Raw genomic sequence first — 18233 nt, 5'->3', positions numbered from 1 at the left:
GGGGGGCCACGCGGCCGACCGAGCCAACCCCCACCCGCCGCTGTGGCGGCCACCCAGGCGCCGGCGGCGCCCCAAGCGCCGGCGGGCCCCGCCCCGGTCAGACAGCGAGACCTTGGGGGGAGCCGGGAGCTGGATGCAACATTCGATGGGGATCCGGAGGAGGTGAACTATTTTGCAATCCAAGCGAATAGTTACATGTACTATTGGGGAGATCTGTTCCCCGATGAAGTGAGCCGAGTGGACTATTTGGGCTCGAAGTTGCGGGGGGCCGCCAAGAAGTGGTATGTGAGCCTGTGTGAGACCAACAGTCCGATCCTGCACTTCGTGAACACGTTCGTGCAAGCTCTACTGACCCAATACGAGGACCCCCTGCAAGAGGCCAGGGCGCTTTCGGCGCTACGAAATATGAAGCAAGGGGCCCGATCCATCCGGGAGTATGCGGCGGATTTCCAGGCTAACGCCGCCCGGGCCCGGAATTGGAACGAAGTAATGAAGATTGAACACTTCACCAACGGGCTGAACCCCAGCATCCTGGACCGGGCGCTAACCCAGGCCCACCCAGACACGCTAGTGGGGTGGATCCAGCTCGCGGGAGAGGTGGAGACCAACCTGAAGCGGGTGGCAATGCTGCGGCAGGCACTGACTGCCGGAAGAGGCGCACCCAAAACCCCACCCGGAAAGGTCGAGCCTCCCAAAACCAAGAAGCCGCCAGCGGCCGCCCCGGCAGGGCCCCGCCGCTGCTTCCGTTGCGGCGACCCCAAACACCTCGCCTCCAACTGCCCCCAGCCGCCCGCAGGAGCCACCCCGACGCCGGGGCTGAACAGGCAAGGCACCCCGGGTCCGAAGAAAACCACGGGCCGCCCTAAGGACGCGGCGAAAAGCAGCACTCTGATGGTGCAAGAGGAGTTGCAGGAGGAAGAAGTCCGTCTCTCCGCAGAGTTAGCTGACCTCGCGTGGGAGGAGGAGCCGGCGGGAAACGGCGCCGACCTGCTTTGAACGGTGCCAGCCAGCAGGTCGATCGGGAGGAGGCACCATTAACGGTAAAAACCACGGGAAGACTGTACTTTGCAATGGTGAAGCTGCTAAACCCAAAACTGAAAAGGTTCCTGCAGATCCGCGCCCTCATAGACTCGGGGTGCAACCGGGAACTAATTTCCCCCAAGGTGGTGGAGGCCCTGGGACTAGAGCGGTTGCAACTTCCCCACCCCATGCGGTTTGCACAAATGGACGAGTCAGTGATGGGGGGGGAGCCCTGCACGCAGGAAACAGAACCATGCCCCCTGGGGATTGAGAGCCATTGGGACAGGGAAACGTTTGTCATCGCCCCGGCTTGTGGCTACCCCGTGGTGTTGGGAGTGGGATGGTTGGAGAAACACGAGCCCCTTATCCGCTGGAAAGCACAAACCATCCGGTTCCCCGACCCTGATTGCAGCGGGCACTCGTGGGACACGGCGTGGGGACCGCGGGCGCCCGCCGCCCGAGAGAGGGTGGGCGTCCTGGTAGAGGAGGTACACCAGGTCCCGAGTGTATATCAGGACCTCATGGAAGTGTTTAGTGAGCGGGAAGCCAACCAACTACCCCCCCACCGGAACACGGACTGTGCCATAGAATTGATCCCTGGGGAAACCCTCCCCCGGGCCAAACTTTACCAAATGGGGTGGGCTGAGAAGAAGGAGCTGCGCAAGTTCCTAGACCTGAACCTGGAGAGGGGTTTCATCAGGCCCGCCACGGCGCCCCACGCGGCCCCGGTGCTGTTTAGAAAGAAGAAGGACAATACGCTTAGACTTTGCACTGATTTTCGCGGGATAAACGCGATTTCCATGTCCAACGCTTACCCCATCCCCCTCATTAAAGACTTGCTGAGCACGGTGGCGGGGGGGAAGATCTTTACAAAGCTTGATCTGAGAGACGCGTACTTCCGAGTGTGCATCAAAGAGGGGGATGAGTGGAAAACGGCGTTCAACACCCCGATGGGACAATTTGAGTACCTAGTCATGCCATTCGGGCTGCAGGGGGCGCCTGGGGTATTCATGAATTTTATAAATGATGTACTGAGAAAATTTCTGTACAAAGGGGTGGTGGTGTACCTGGATGACATCATTATTTATTCCCAGGACGAACAGTCCCATGTAAAACTAGTGAGGGAGGTGCTAACCACCCTGCTGGAGCACCAACTGTATGCCAAGCTGTCTAAATGAGAGTTTCACCGCACCGAATTAGACTACCTCGGGTTCCGGGTGTCCAAAGATGGACTAGCCATGGATCCCGCGAAGGTGCAGGCAGTCGTAGAATGGGCCCCCCCGAGGACACGTAGACAGCTCCAATCTTTCATCGGATTCTCCAATTTTTACAGAGGATTCATTGAGGGGTTCGCTCAAATCGCCCTGCCCCTGACGGACCTCCTCAAAACAAAGGGGAAGGGGAAGACGCAAAGCGACCGGGGTCGAAGCTTAACTGGACACCCGCTTGCCAGGCGGCTTTCGACCGGCTCAAGCAACTGTTCACTAGCGAGCCAGTCCTGAGTCACCCAGACGAGCTCAAGGGCTTCATGGTCCAGTGCGACGCCTCCGATGTCGCCGTAGGAGCCATTCTCATGCAGAGGGATGGGGAGGGGAAATTGCGACCCTGTGCCTACATCTCAAGGAAATTCTCAGATGAGCAGAGGAACTGGTCAGTGTGGGACAAGGAAGCCTTCGCAGTCATGTTTGCGCTAAAGACATGGAGATCGTGGCTGGAGGGGGCTAGAGTGCCATTTGAAATATGGACGGATCACAAAAACCTGGAGGCACTCACGGGGAAAAGAAAGCTCAGTGAGAAACAGATCAGATGGGCGGGGTTCTTTTCCAAGTTCGATTTCATTCTGAAACACATCCCGGGGACACGTAACTTCTTGGCTGATGCCCTGTCCAGGCTCCCGCAGCACGAAAGCCAGAGGGAAGAGGTGGTCGACTCCTTAATTTCCCCCACACAAGTGGCAGCCATGGTCACCACCCGCTCGCAAAAGAGGAGGGAGCTGGACGGAATCAGTCGGGAACGCATCGCTCTAGAGGCCGAGAGGGAGGGAGGCGGGCGGCCTGAGGGGGTGCAGAAGGGGAAGGATGGACTGTGGTATAAAGGGGAGAAACTGTACATCCCGATGAATCTGAGAAAAGAAATCTTGCAGCTTTGCCACTCATCTAAATTGGCGGGCCACTTTGGCTATGTAAAGACGCTGCACCTAGTAAACCGGCAGTTCTGGTGGCCGTCCCTCCGAAGGGACGTGTCGGAATTCGCGACCAGCTGCCCAGTGTGCATAATGGCGAAGAAGAGAGGGGGGAAGCCCCCCGGTCTCCTGCAGCCGCTAGAAACAGCCAAACGCCCCTGGGCCATTGTGTCGATGGATTTTATAGTAGAGCTCCCCTCTTCACGGGGGAAGACGGTCATTTTGGTGGTAGTGGACACGTTTTCCAAGCAAGCCCATTTCATTCCCTGTGCCCAACTACCCACAGCCAGGAAGCTGGCCATCCTATTCTTCGATCACGTGGCCAAACACCATACAATCCCAGACAAAGTAATTAGTGACAGGGGGCCTCAGTTCGTTGCCACCTTCTGGCGGGAGTTCTGCAAACTATTAGGGATGGAGCAGGGGTTAAGTTCAGCATACCACCCCCAGACAGATGGACAGACGGAGAGAGTGAACGGGGTGCTAGAACAGTATTTACGATGCTTTGTGGGCCAACGCCAGGCAGACTGGGTAGACCTCCTCCCGTTTGCAGAGTACGCCTACAACAACAGCGCCCACAGTTCCACCAAAGCCTCCCCCTTCGCCACGGTGTTGGGATATGAGGGAAAGCCAATCCCGCTGCTGCCGGGGGGGGAGAGCCCAGAAACGGGTTCTGCGTTTGAGCAATGGTGGCAAGGACCTAGCCAATACTGGCCCTCCATCCAGGAGAACTTAAAAGCAGCAAAGGAGGCTTACAAGAAGCAATATGATAAGTCTCATGTGCCAGTCTGGGAACTAAAGGTTGGGGACTCAGTGTACCTGTCAACGAAAAATCTACCTCTCTCCCAACCATCCAGAAAGTTGGCCTTTAAGTTCATAGGGCCTTTCAAGATCAAACGCGTGATTAACCCAGTAACTGTGGAGTTAGATTTGCCTCCGGCCCTTGGTAAAGTTCACCCTGTGTTTCATTGCAGCCTGCTGCGTCGAAGCCCAACCTCGACCAATTGGCATCAAACGGAATCAACGCCCCTCTCGGGTCGGGGGAGTGCAGAGCCCCCCCCCAGGCTTCAAAGCACGAAAGCATGATCAAGAACAACCTCGAGCCCGCACCGTAGGGGGGGCTTAGGGGGGGCAGTATGTCAAGTCTGCTGTATTTTTGGGAATATATTTTCTAACTCTGGTTCAGAAGCAAGGGATTCTGGGTCCATACTGAACACCGAATGCTGCTAGCTAACTCTCCTTCCCCCCCCCCCCTCCTCCTAGCTATGCCTTTGTTGGGTAGTTTACTTTGAAATGCTGATATGGGAATGAGATGTTGGAGCCTTCTCAGACCAAAAGGGCTGTGGGAGTACAGAGCGCCGCGGCTTTGGTGTGAGAATGAGAGATTAACATCCTAGTGTGAAAACCTGTTGTTTAGTGTACCCCGCCCGTAGGAATCCTTTGATCTACACCTTAAAAATGCTTGGTTCATGTTTGGTACCTTAGTCCTTCAATTGTTATCATGGTCTACTTTTCGGCTTTCAATAAACTAGAAGCTTGTTTTCAACCAAGGACTCGTTATTGAATCCAGCTGACTTGACATTTTCGGCCACGCACCTCTGATGTAGCCAATCCTCCTGGAGTTTGCAGTAGGCCCTGTACTAAGAGCCCTGTACGCTCTTGGAGGACTGGCTACATCAGGGGTGTGTGGCCTAATATGCAAAGGACTTCCTGCAACAAAAAAAAAGCCCTCTCAGCCCTTATTGGCTGCTCAGCTCTTTTTTTTTTTTTTTTTAATGTCCAAAAACTTTTTTATTGAATTTAGTAAACATACAAATAAAGCAATCAATGACTGTATCTGCAATCATTCTTTGTGTATAAGCATAGCATACCAGTAGAAAACAGAATATATATATATACACAAAATACAAACAAAACAACACATACATACATTCACACATACATACATACTTGGCAGCTGAATTAAAAAATAAGTACTCTGTCCATATGTTAATTACATCAAATTAATAATGTCATAATATCTACCAGGAATACATGTACGCATCTGATCTACAGGACTAAAAGAAAATTTAAGAAATGGAAGCCACTTGTACATCAGAGAATCGTTACCTTCTGAATTATTTATATTGCATAAACTATCTGCTATCTTGTCCATAGCATAGACCTCCCAGATTTTAGCATACCAGGCTTTAACTGGAGGAATATTGGGAGATTTCCAAAATTGGGCTAACACCATTTTAGCAGCAGCTAGTAAAAGGGATATCGGGGATTTATTGAGAGAAGTAATAGAAATACCTTTCCAACAGTCAAGCAAAATGAGTTCCAATCTTAAGGGTAAACTATAGCCCGTGATATCCTTGATTTTTGCCACAATTACTGCCCAAAACGACTGCACCCTCGGGCAAGACCACCAGCAGTGTATAAATGTGCCCACCTCTCCACAATTTTTCCAACATTTGGAGGATTGATTTATCGCCATATGGCTTAATCTCTGAGGTGTTAAATACCACCGGAACAAAATTTTTTGAGTTTGTAATTGTATATTCAATGATTTTGAAACAAACGAAGGAGATGACCAGATTTGTTGCCAAACATCCTCCTGAAAATTAATTGAACTATTCCTTTGCCAAATTTCTTGATAGGATAACAAATCAACAGCATCAATGTCTAGCAAACCCTTATAGATAAATGAAATCAGTCCCTTCCGCTTTAAAAAAGGAGATTGTAGCAAGGATTCAAAGAAAGTAAGAGGTCGATTGAAATTGTATTTCTTTGAGAGTGATGTCACCAAGTTGTTAATTTGCAAGTATTCAAACCATGGGATTTTTGTCCCACCAGTTTTCTCTTCTAAAGATTTTTTGTCGAGCACTTTTCCATTGGACAAAATATCCACAAACCTATAAAGATTATATTTTTTCCAAATTGGAAAAGACTTGTAAAAAAACCCCGGTTGAAACCAAGAAACATCCATAAAATGAGATAGTGGAGACATAGGAGGGGCTAAAAAGAGGCGGCGTTTGTCCCAAATCTGAAAAATGGCTTTAAGGAAAAGGTTGGAGGAGATATTAGGAGGTCTCTTCTTTGGAAATTCCCATAATGTAGATTGAAACGATTTGTTATTTAGATAGGTATCTTCTAGGACCTTCCAGCCTGAATTTAAATCAGCATCATGGTATCTGACAAGGCCTCCTAAAATGGCAGCTTCATAAAATTTATGCAGATCCGGAAGAGCCAGACCACCTGAGGATTTAGAACGAATAAGAGTTGCATACCCTATTCTAGATAAGCCCTTGTTCCAAATGTATCTTAAGAACGAACGACGCCAACCCACAAATAAGTCCTCAGGAATAAGAATAGGAATGGCTCGAAATAAAAACAGAAATTTGGGAAAAATAAAAATTTAATAATCTGAATTTTTTCATTCCAGGGAATGAGTGAAGAATTTTTATTCTTTTGCATAGTAAGAATGTCCTTAATCAATAAATGATGATTGACTTTAAAAATATCTCCCAATTTTAAAGGTATATTGATCCCCAAATATGTCCAATATCTATCCATTTTTTTGAAGTGATAATTTGAGTAGATGGAATCTTGGAGAGCATCTGAAATTGTGATGGGATAAAGAATGGTTTTAGATGGGTTTACTCGAAGACCCGATATAGAAGAAAATACAGATAATAAATCAAAGACAGCTGGTAAAGAAGTCTTAGGTTTTGTAACAAAAAGCACTAGGTCATCTGCAAACAAAGACACCTTAATTTGTTTCTTTCTAATAGGGATACCAGCAATAATATTGGTATTACGGATAGCATTAGCAAGAGGTTCAATTGCGATTGCAAAAAGCAGAGGAGACAAGGGGCAACCTTGCCTCGTCCCTCTGAAAAGATTAAATTCTTCAGAATCCAAATTATTAATAGAAAGAATAGCAGAAGGCGACTTATATAAAGAATGGATTATCTTCAGAAAATTCGGGCCAAAATTCATTTTCTGCAGTAAGGTTGTAAGATAAGGAACTTCAACGGAATCAAAGGCTTTTTCAAAATCAATAGACAAGATAAAGGAAGACTCAATATTAAATTTCCGGCAGTATTGAATAACATCAAGGACCATTCTAGTATTGTCCGTTAACTCACGGTGTGGGATAAAGCCCGATTGGTCAGGATGAATGTAGTTCCCTATAAAAGTATTAAGCCTAGCCACCAGGGCTGCTGTAAAAATCTTGTAATCGCAATTAAGGAGCGATATCGGCCTGTATGAACTAGGGTCTAGCAAGTCTTTGTCTTTCTTTGGAAGAAGAATGATTTTTGCCTGTGACCAAGTAACTGGAAAAGAACCAGACTGTACAAACTGAGTACAGGCGTCCGCCAAGATGGGAGCCAACAAAGTATTAAAAAATTTATAAAATTCTGGTATAAAGCCATCTCGGCCTGGAGATTTATTGGATTTCATAGACTTGATAGTCTCCTGTATTTCAAGTGCAGTAAAAGGTTTGTCCAAAAGGGATTTAACCTCAGGAGAAACAGGCTTAATAACTGAGTGAGTGTCTAAAAAAGATGAAATAAGGTCTGATGCTGGATGCTGGGAGGAATATAGAGATGAATAGTATTTTTTAAAAACTCCTACAATATCCTTAGTGGAATGTTTCAAGGTACCGGATTTAGAACGAATGGAAGAAATAGCCATTGAGGATATTCTCTTTTTAACCTTCCATGATAGGAGTTTAAGGGATTGAGGAGTTCGAAACCAATATTTTTGTTTTATATAAGCCATTTGTTTTTGAATCTTGGAGACGTCAAAAGATTCTAATTTTTTCCTTTCTATAAGAAGTTTTGAATAAGTTTTTTTGCTACCAAATTTTTTAAATTTCTCTTCCAATTTGGTAATGTTGGCAACCAAATCTGATCTAATTTTGTCTTTTTCTTTTTTATACGAAGAGGCAATAGCCAAAAATCTGCCACGAATTACAGCTTTAAACGAGTCCCAAACTATATGCTGAGGTACTCCACACTCAGTATTGAATTGAAAAAATTCTTTAATGTCTTTTTCAATGGAATCTGTAACCGATTTCATAGACAGTAGTTTACTATCCAATCTCCAATTAAAAGAAAAAGATCTTTCAGTGATTCCTGACATATAACCTTCCAACCATGCATGATCAGACCAAATCATTGGGCCAATGTCTACTTTAAAAAAAAGGTTAGAAATAGAATCCGAAACTAAAAGAAAATCTATTCTGGAATAAGTTTGATGACGAGAAGAAAAGAAGGTATAGTCTCTTTCTTTTGGATGCCTGCTTCTCCAAATGTCTGACAGATTATAGGATTGAAAGATTTGAGCTAAATCATTTTGGCCATTCGAATCTTTTGATTGAGACCATTTATTGGCAGATAGAGGTAGCAGGCTTTTTTGAGATCTATCTAAAGAAGGATTGACAACATAGTTGAGATCTCCTCCCAAAATAATGGGCCCTTTATGAAAAGTTTGAAGTTGTGACAACGTATCTTTAATAAATGCAATTTGTCCATCATTTGGAGCATACACCGATGCCAGAGTATAAGGGCTACCATTAAAGACCCCATTGATAAAAATATACCGACCCCTAGGGTCAATTGAGGAATTTTCAAAAGTGAATTGGACTGATTTACCTATTAAGATGGCCACACCTCTTGCTTTGGAGGACCCGTAAGCTTGAAATTGATGAGCAAAAAATTTTGACTGGAAGACCTTGGGCTGGTTACCCTTAAGGTGAGTTTCTTGCAAAAAAACTATATCTGGTTTCTGATGAGAGATGGCAGAGGCAACCCGTTTTTTCTTAATTAAATTATTTAGCCCATTACAGTTTAGAGATAGAAATTTCAAGTGGCACTCTGCCATAATTGAAAGAGGAAATAACCAAGGTTATCAAAATTATTGCAATTCATAGCTTTGAACCCAGGTGCCACCAGGATAGCTAGAGGCGAATCCTGTAGATCAAATTTCAAAGGTATGAGGACAGATTTCAGATCAAAGGCTTTAAAAAACTTCCAACTAAATCCATAATAATTCAATACAGTTATGCTGCCCGTAACACAAACAAAAAACCATAACCAACACCAGTGGTCTAGCATTAACAGACACTAGCCACTAACTCACCCTCCAACTCTGTTAACCCAAACTTGGGAAAACAACAACTATTTACTTAAAAGGATAAATTTGAAGCGGAAGTCTTCGTTACTGAAGACACCACACAACTAGCAACAACTACCAAATGGAGCTAATTAAAAAAAACTGAAGTTCTCCATTCTCCCTCTCTGCCAAAAATGCTTATATTTAACACTATCAACCCAGCAAAAATAAAATTTATAAACAGAATAACAGAACCGAATGTATAGAAAGTTTATAATGAAAGGCCAAACAAAGCCGATCGAGTCAAGGCTAAAATGCCTAGAAAGCCACATATAATAAAACCTGTGCCTTTTACCAACTCAGGTTAGTGAATTAAAGATAATTACAGGCAAACTAATATACCATGTGTAACAGCATCAGATCTCGATCACAAAGTTATTGTAAGACTTAAGACACTATGATAAAAATACAATGAAACTTTAAACAGAACTATGAACGCTATTAAATACTGGTCTCCCCAAACACTCCCCATCAACTATCCTTCAGCCACTTATAAGCCTATGTAGGGAGATATGATGGTGAGGGAAACAAGTTTCCAAACCTTCATAGTAGCATAAGGCACAAACTGACACACACATACATTCCCTACCCACCCTCTGTCTCACAGATTCATTTCCATTCAACAATTCACACAGGAAGGGAAAAGGTCCTGACAATTCATTAACTCATAGTAGAAAGAAATATATTGATATAAAACCCTAATCATACTATTCAAGTTTCTCACTCTGATCTACCCCCCCCCTCACTCACTCTCTCTCCCTCCCTCTCTCCCACTCCCTCACTCACCACCCAGCCTCCCCATTCCAGCTCCTACTCAAACCATATATTCCAAGTCACCCCATTCTTCCAATCATGCATACCCAATCAACCAAGAAGATTTCCTTTAATGAGTTGATTTGAATTAATAACTCCCTCACATTCATAACATTGTGTTCAAAAGATATAAATAACCAAAAAAAAAGGGGGGGGACCCCCCAATTTCGTATATAAACATTGCTTCATAGGCACGAAACAATCATCAGCATATTTCTAAGCCGTGACAGAGTTACACGTAGGCAAAGCTTATAAGTCAGCAGTTCAGTAGGCAAAGCTTATATGTCAGGAAAAAAAAAAAAAGGGGGACGTCAAGAATCCACACAAAAAGGGAAGATTTCTGCATAGCAACAGTTCCAGCGTTTAGCTTCTAGGAGAAACAGGCCGATCAGGACGGTTCATAGGCACACGACGCCATCTAGTGTCTGAAGTTATTGAGTGAACATGTGAGACTGCTTCTATAAGGCCGGGGGGAACAGGAAGATTCAAATCTCTCAGCATGCTTAGGCCTGAGTCAAGGCCTCCAGCGACAAACGACCGATCCTGTACAGTAACTTGCAGCTTGTACGAAGCAACCCATCGATATCTGATGTTTTCCCTGTTCAGGATTTCAATAATTGGCTTCAAAATTTTCCGCCTTTGCAAGGTTTCAGAAGACAAATCCTGTAGAATTTGGATGTTGTAATCTCCTAGCAGAAGTGGATTTATAGCCCGGGCTTTTTGCAGCAGCTTGGATTTAACTGAGGCAGAAGAGAAACGGACTAAAATGTCCCTAGGCAACGAAGTTTTCTGTGTGCGCAAAGGGCCAATTCTATATGCAGCCTCCAGGGCACAAAGATCAGATTCAGAAAAACCCAATGCCTTTGATAGCCAGGAGGCTATAAGAGATTTTAGGTCAGAGGGAGAGGCAGAGTTCTCGGGGAGCCCGCGAATTTTAACATTCCCCATTTTCAGTTGGTTCTCAAGTGCAATAATTTTATCAGTGGCCCATTCATCTCTTTTATAAAAATACTGAGTGTCCTCCTGCGCAGCACATGCCATGTTAAAAGCAGAATCTGCAGTCTCTGCCACCTTCTCTAAGGACGTTTTGAAACCCTCCAACTGAGCAGAAAGGGGCTGGATCATGGCAGATATTTTGTCAGTCATATTTTTTTCCAGTTTTTGAAAAGCCTCCATTACCTCAGAACGAAATGAAGCTAGGTCTGCTGCTGTGTTTTCCCCTTCTCCCGACGCCATCTTGCTTGCAGGGCTGCTTGCTTTTCCTGAGGCCTTAGCCTTAGGCTTTTTGGGAAAATAGTCTTTAACAGAGTTCCTTGGGTTTCTTTTTGATCTGGATTTTTGACCATCTACTGTTCCCATACTAATTAAAGAAAAAAAAGAAAACAAACAACAACGCTGGGCGCTTGCTTAAGTGGATTTGGCAGGGGTAAGTAAGGAGCTCTGTTTTCAGGCGTCCATTCCCTATGCGTGCGACGCCACGCCCCGGCTGCTCAGCTCTGATGCTCATCTTCTAAAATCCATGTTGGCAGCAGTGTCCCCTCTAAGCTGAGTTAATGTGAGCTAGCTCACACTTTTTTAGCCTCCGGCTCACACATTTTTGTCTCAGCTCAGGAAAAATGGCCCTAGAGCAAACTAATCTATGCAGAAGCTCACAACTTTAATGCCAGTAGATCACAACTTTAATGCCAGTAGCTCACAAAGTAGAATTTTTGTTCACAAGACTCCACAGCTTAGAGGGAACATTGGTTGACAGCATCTGCAATGGGTTTCAGATTTTCTCTCTTGCTCTTACTCAAAACAGCCCCTGTAGGAGGTTAATATAAGTCCCAACTTTGGTCAACTGCATCTCAAAACAAAGCAAATATTTTGAGTCCAGTGGCACCTTTAAAACCAACAAAGTTTTATTCAAAGTATAGAATCACAGAGTTGGAAGGGACCCCCCCAGGGTCATCTGGTCCAACCCCCTGCACAATGCAGGAACTTCACAAATATGTCCTCCTAAATTCACAGAATCAGCACTGCTGTCAGATGGCTATTTAGCCTCCATTTCAAAACCTCTAAGGAAGGAGAAGGAGCCCCGTGGCGCAAAGAAGTAAAGCTGCAGTACTGCAGTCCAAGCTCTCTAATCATGACCTGAGTTTGATCCCAGCAGAAGCTGGGTTTTCAGGTAGCCGGCTCAAGGTTGACTCAGCCTTCCATCCTTCTGAGGTCAATAAAATGAGTACCCATCTTGATGGGGGGAAAGTGTAGAGGACTGGGGAAGGCAATGGCAAACCACCCCGTAAAAAGTCTGCCGTGAAAACATCGTGATGCGACGTCACCCCAGAGCTGGAAACAACCAGTGCTTGCAAAGGGGACTACCTTTACCTTTAAGGAAGGAGAGCCCACCACTCCCGAGGAAGCCTGTTCCACTAACCTCGTTTCATTCCAACGTTACAGCAAACAAAAAGAACAACAGTATGAGCTTTCATGTGCAAGCGCATTTCCTCAGAAAGCTTTTACTTTGAATGAAACTTTGCTGGTCTTCAAGGTGCCGCTGGACTCAAACTTTGTTCTGCTGCTTCAGGCCAACACAGCCACCCATCTGGATGCAGCGAGTATTTTGAGAGCAATCCCTTGGGAATGGAAAGGATTTTGCCCTCAAAAGTCAATTGGGAACGTAGAACTTGACAGATTTAAGTTGCAGAATAACGGCACTTGCATGAACAGAGTAGGAGGCACAGAATCAGTGCGAATGTGGTGCTTACGCATCCATGCATGAGACACCCAGAACAAAGTCAAGCCAAGAGAAACAATGAAGAAGAAGATATTGGATTTATATCCCCCCCTCCACTCAAAGTCTCAGAGTGGCTCACAATCTCCTTTATCTTCCTCCCCCACAACAGACACCCTGTGAGGTGGGTGGAGCTGAGAGAGCTCTCACAGCAGCTGCCCTTTCAAGGACAACCTCTGCCAGGGCTATGGCTGACCCAAGGCCATTCCAGCAGCTGCAAGTGGAGGAGTGGGGAATCAAACCCGGTTCTCCCAGATAAGAGTCCACACACTTAACCACTACGCCAAACTGGCTCTCACTACACTAAACAGATTCTTAGCTGTTTTAATGACTGGGTACATTTTTCTCTTACTTCCACATTTCTTCTGTTTAAATCCAATGCATAAAGGTAAAGGCTTCCATTCATTTACTTATTTACTTCACTTCTACCCCCACCCTTCTTCCCAATAGGAACCCAAAGCTGCTTATATAGTTCTCCCGCCCTCCGTTTTATCCTCACAACAACCCCATAAGGTAGGTGAGTGTGTGACTGGCCCAAGGTCACCCAGCAAGCTTCCATGGCAGAGTTACACCCTCCCCGACTCTCTAGATTTTCTATGTTCTCTGCTCATTATAACAGAAGAGGAAGAAGAGAACAAGGTGTGAACTGAGGATGAAGGCAGAGGAAGCCAAGACCAACACACACCTTGCTCTGGAGTTGGGTGGAGACGCAAGAGGCCAGTCTCCAGTTGGGAAATGCACCACTCCAGCTCATCCTGGAACGTGTCTTGCGGAGCCTGGATTGGAGGACAGAGCACACAGATGTCACGAGGCAGCTCTTCAATGGGGAGGCAGGGCAGCAGTTGCATGAATATGCCCAGAATATGGACATGCAAATGTGAGCACAAACTAGAGATCACAGAGCAGGAGAACACACTTTGACACTGGCACAGCACAAACCACTTTATTGCAAATGTATAATGGTGTCTAAAGGTAAAGGTGCAAACCCTGTGCAAGCACCAGTCATTTTTGACTCTGGGGTGAGGTTGCTTTCACGACGTTTTCACGGCAGTCTTTTTATGGGGTGGTCTGCCATTGCCTTCCCCAGTCATCTACACTTTCCCCCCAGCAAGCTGGGGACTCATCTTACCGACCTCGGAAGGATGGAAGGCTGAGTCAACCTTGGGCCGGCTACCTGAACCAGTGTCCACTGGGATCCAACTCAGGTCGTGAGCAGAGGGCTCCGACTGCAGTACTGCAGCTTTACTATTCTGTGCCACGGGGTTCTTAATAATGGTGTCTACCAGTCTATTAAACCCAGCCTGTGCATATAAGAAAAAGAAGATATTGGATTTATATCCTGCCCTTCACTCTGAGTCTCAGAGCGAATCACAGTCTCCTTTATCTTCCTCCCCCACAACAAACATCCTGTGAGGCAGGTGAGGCTGAGGGAGCTCTCACAGAAGCTGCCCTTTCAAGGACAGCTCTGCCAGAGCTATGGCTGACCTAGGGCCATTCCAGCAGCTGCTAGTGGAGGAGTGGGGAATCAAACATAGTTCTTCCAGATAAGAGTCCACACACTTAACTACTACACCAAACTGGCTTTCAATACAGAAGCAATACTTGCAATATAAAAGGGAGCTTTCCCCACTGCAGTACAATGAGGAGGTAGAATTCTGCAGCGGCAGAATAGGCTGAGCTGCTTTGACTGCATGAGTGTAAGCAGAGCTTTTATCGTAGCAGGAGCTCCTTTGCATATTAGGCCACACATCCCTGATGTAGCCAATCCTCCTGGAGCTTACAGTAGGCTCTGTACAAAGAGCCCTGTAAGCTCTTGGAGGACTGGCTACATCAGGGGTGTGTGGCCTAATATGCAAAGGAGTTCCCACTACAAAAAAAAGCCCTGAGTGTGAGTTTCTAATTATTAACAAAACTCCATGCATACAAAAACAATCACCATATCCAAGAGAAAGTTTCTAAGCTATCCTTTCACATGCTTTGGCTGAAATAATGTTAAGGGCCCCAAAACAGTACACAAGGCTCTTACCTCTTCCATTAGGAAAACTGGTAATACAAACTTATGTCCAACTCCCAAAAGCTTAAATCACCATTCACCCAGAAGACCAAGATGGTAGAGCAGCATCTAAAAGCTAAAAGGATATAGAGAATGGTGTACAATTCTTACATATTTCCGTATGTTATAATTAGCTCCCTGCTACACAAGCTTCCCATTCCTTCTGTAATCAGGCCCCAAATAGTGCTTCCTGCATCAAATCTCTACCTCCTATTCTTTAGCAAGCAATATCTCCCAGTAAGGAAGGTATCTGCTCTACTCCAGAGGCAATATCTTTGCTCTCCCAGGACCATTTTGGTACTGGTCCTTCCCACCTCTGAGGTCTACAGCACCCTTCCTCCCCACAAACCAACCTCTATTCTTCAATAATTAGAGTAGCCACTCTATCCAAAGGCAATTTCCCAGCCTGGACATAATCCTACCTCCCCTACACTTGTATTTCATTTAAACCCCTACGGGGACCCAAAATGGATTACAATTTTGTAGTTTGCAAGTTCTCTCCATGAAGTCATGGAAGAATTTACATGTTTGTTTTTGCATGCTGATATCTTAGCTAGATTAAGCTTAGTGACCCAATTGCAGAGCCTGCATGTATCTGCCACCAGAGCAATGTGACCATATGTATAATCAGGGGTCGTTTTGTAAAAAAAAATAGGTGGTGGAGCTCATCCAGGGATTGTTATGCAGCTGCACCTACTATTCAATGGACAAGGTAGAGAGGAGGAGGGGGAACAGTTGGAAAAGTTCAGGAGCTGCTCTCCTGTGAGCTCCTGCTGAATTCAAGGCCTGTGCATAATTAGTTAGGTTTGGGATTCTCCAATTGGCTAATCAATAGATCAGAAGATGTCCCATGGGTAGAGGCTTAGAAAGTTTATTGTTCTTTGTCCTAATGCTCCCCTGGGGCAAGTACATGAGTCTTAGACTTTGGAGCAGGGGTGTCAAACATGCAGCCCAGGGGCCAAATGAGGCCCCCTAAGGGCTCCTATCAGATCCCCGAGCAACTCACTGACATCTGCTTCCTTCTCCATCACATTGCCTTGCCAGCTTTGGTCAATAACATAGCAGCTACAGAGCAAAGCCTCTGTTTTCTCTATTGGCTGATGTGCCTCCTTTGGGGAAGAAATGGGGGAGGCAGAACTTGCTTTGTCAGACTTTCTCAATTGCATAGTTTTATTTTAAGGGTGTTTTTTTACATTTTTAATTGTGTTTGTCTGTGCCCTTTATAAAGTTTATATCTGCTACCTAATCTTAAATAAGCACACACATGGCCTGGCTCAACATGGCCCAGCCCAACAAGGTCTCATTAATATCAGATCAGGCCCTCATAACAAATGAGTTTGACACCCCTGCTTTAGAGAGTCATGTAGGTTAGTGAAGTAAAGGATGAAAAATCCTTTGTTTTGTTTGTATTTGGCTGGTTTATTTTACTTTGCATATCTCTGCTACAAGAATACCTAACAATTACAACATTCTTTCCTTCTCTAGTTTATCTTCACAACAACCCTGTGAGGTAGGTTAGGCTAAAAGTATGTGACTGGCCCAGGGTCATACAGCAAGCTTTCATGGCAGACGAGAGAACTGACCTGCTCACCATTCCACTATGCTGGCTGTCTTTCAAAGCCAATGCCAAGCAGCAGCATTTCTGTACAAATAACACACTTTATTGCTTCACTAAAATATTCAGGTTTTCTATTTTCAACCGCAATTTTTTTCCTGCCTCTCAAATAACAAAAAATGAAATACATGTTCCACGGTAGACATGTTTGTTTGTTGCAGCAACATTTTAAAGACTAACAAATGTTATTCCAGCATAATCTGCTGTGAGTCCAAGACAACTTCATCGAATGCAAGACTAACTCACAAAAGTTTATTCTGGAATAAATATTGCCAGACTTTTAGGTGCCACTGGCATTGCTTTATTAAAGCAGCACAAGGTGCAGCAGTTTACAGCTCTCCCCTTTTTTTAATTTGAGAATATTGCTAACAATATTGTTTTGTGCGTGGAAAACTAAGGCATTTAGACTTTTCAATTTCATAAGTATGCCTAAAAGCAGAATTTCATATGTTAATTAAAGTGTAAATTATGCATACTTGGAGGAGAGGCTGCTTTTCCCCTGAGCTTTTTTTTTTTAAAGTTTTTTCTTCAAAACTTCCACTGTTTCCCAAAAACCTCTTCAGAGAACACCCCCTTCTCCCTGGAGCGTCAAAACTTTCAGAAGTTTAACATGTTGAATTCGGCATCTCAGTGCCAAGCAGAAGCTCCAAAGACAGCCTCCAACACCCCGTCCCCTTGGCCTCTCTTCTCCCAAGGTTTTTCCAGTGGTGGACTGCCCAGGGTGTCAGCTTGGCCGATGGAAAGTGAGCCCCTGAAGTTTAGGCAATATGTTTAAAATGTTAAAGACATCTTTGGTCGCTTGAAAATATAATAGAAATTCTAGTATTATTACTGAAATGCAAATAAAATTTACGTTGTATTGGGGGTTGCCAGCCTCCAGGTGGGGCCTGGGCATCTCCCGCTTTTACAACTTATCTCCAGCTGGCAGAGATCAGCTCCCCTGGAGAAAATGCTATCTGTATTTACATTTAGTCTCTACTGTATACTGCCAGTAATATGTATACTATAATTACTAATAATATAATTACTAATAGTTGTGGGTGGGCCCCCTATGTCTCCTGGCAACCAATATTTTTAGACCCAGTCCGGCCGCCACTGGTTTTTTCCATCCACCCAGCCAGAGACCCGTTTGAAACTCCCTTAACAGTGAGCTCATGAGGCAACGGCGCCCCCGTGCAGGCCGTTCCTGTGCGTGGCGCTCCTCAGAAGCAAAATCCTACGGCATTCAACGAGCCTTACTCGCAAGCAAACGGGAACAACAGCTTGACGAGAACAAGAGTTTCTTACCGACATGCTTACCCACGATTTGGACGGGAGTTCTGCCCTAGGAAAAGGCGGCGGGGGAACAAGACGGACTGTGTCCGGCACCGTATTTGTTCCCTCTAATGCTTAAGACTTCAGTTCCGCCGTGAAATAGTTCCGCGCATAGCGGAAGCCGAAGCAAATCCTTTGCTTTTTCGATTTGTTTAGAGGGGCCAGTGTTCCCTCTAAGCTGAGTTAACGTGAGCTAGCTCACAGATTTTTAGCCTCCAGCTCACAGATTTTTGTCTTCGCTCAGGAAGGATGACCCCAGAGCACATTCATTTATGCAATAGCTCACAACTTTAATGCC

At 45.3% G+C, this 18233-nt stretch overlaps 1 protein-coding gene across 2 annotated transcripts in view; it reads right to left on the bottom strand.

Annotated features, from left to right (window-relative positions):
• The window catches only part of C20H8orf33 (chromosome 20 C8orf33 homolog), a 32029-nt gene extending 14009 nt beyond the window's left edge, over positions 1 to 18020 (bottom strand). The window contains exons 1-3 of one of the 2 annotated variants that reach the window (XM_060261053.1): positions 17921 to 18020; positions 14980 to 15082; positions 13639 to 13729 (exon numbers count right to left, since the gene is read on the bottom strand). In XM_060261053.1, coding sequence (XP_060117036.1) covers positions 13639 to 13729; positions 14980 to 14988 — 100 coding nt within the window. In that variant the 5' untranslated portion in view covers positions 14989 to 15082; positions 17921 to 18020. Of the gene's footprint in view, positions 1 to 13638; positions 13730 to 14979; positions 15083 to 17908 lie in introns of both variants that reach the window. The other variant, XM_060261052.1, reaches the window with a different exon arrangement.
• Positions 18021 to 18233: the final 213 nt, after the last annotated feature.

This window comes from Heteronotia binoei, chromosome 20 (assembly GCF_032191835.1).
Source record: "Heteronotia binoei isolate CCM8104 ecotype False Entrance Well chromosome 20, APGP_CSIRO_Hbin_v1, whole genome shotgun sequence".
Lineage (NCBI taxonomy): Eukaryota > Metazoa > Chordata > Lepidosauria > Squamata > Gekkonidae > Heteronotia > Heteronotia binoei.
The sequence above is the reverse complement of the archived record's forward strand: the minus strand, read 5'-3'. Positions and strand labels throughout refer to the sequence as shown.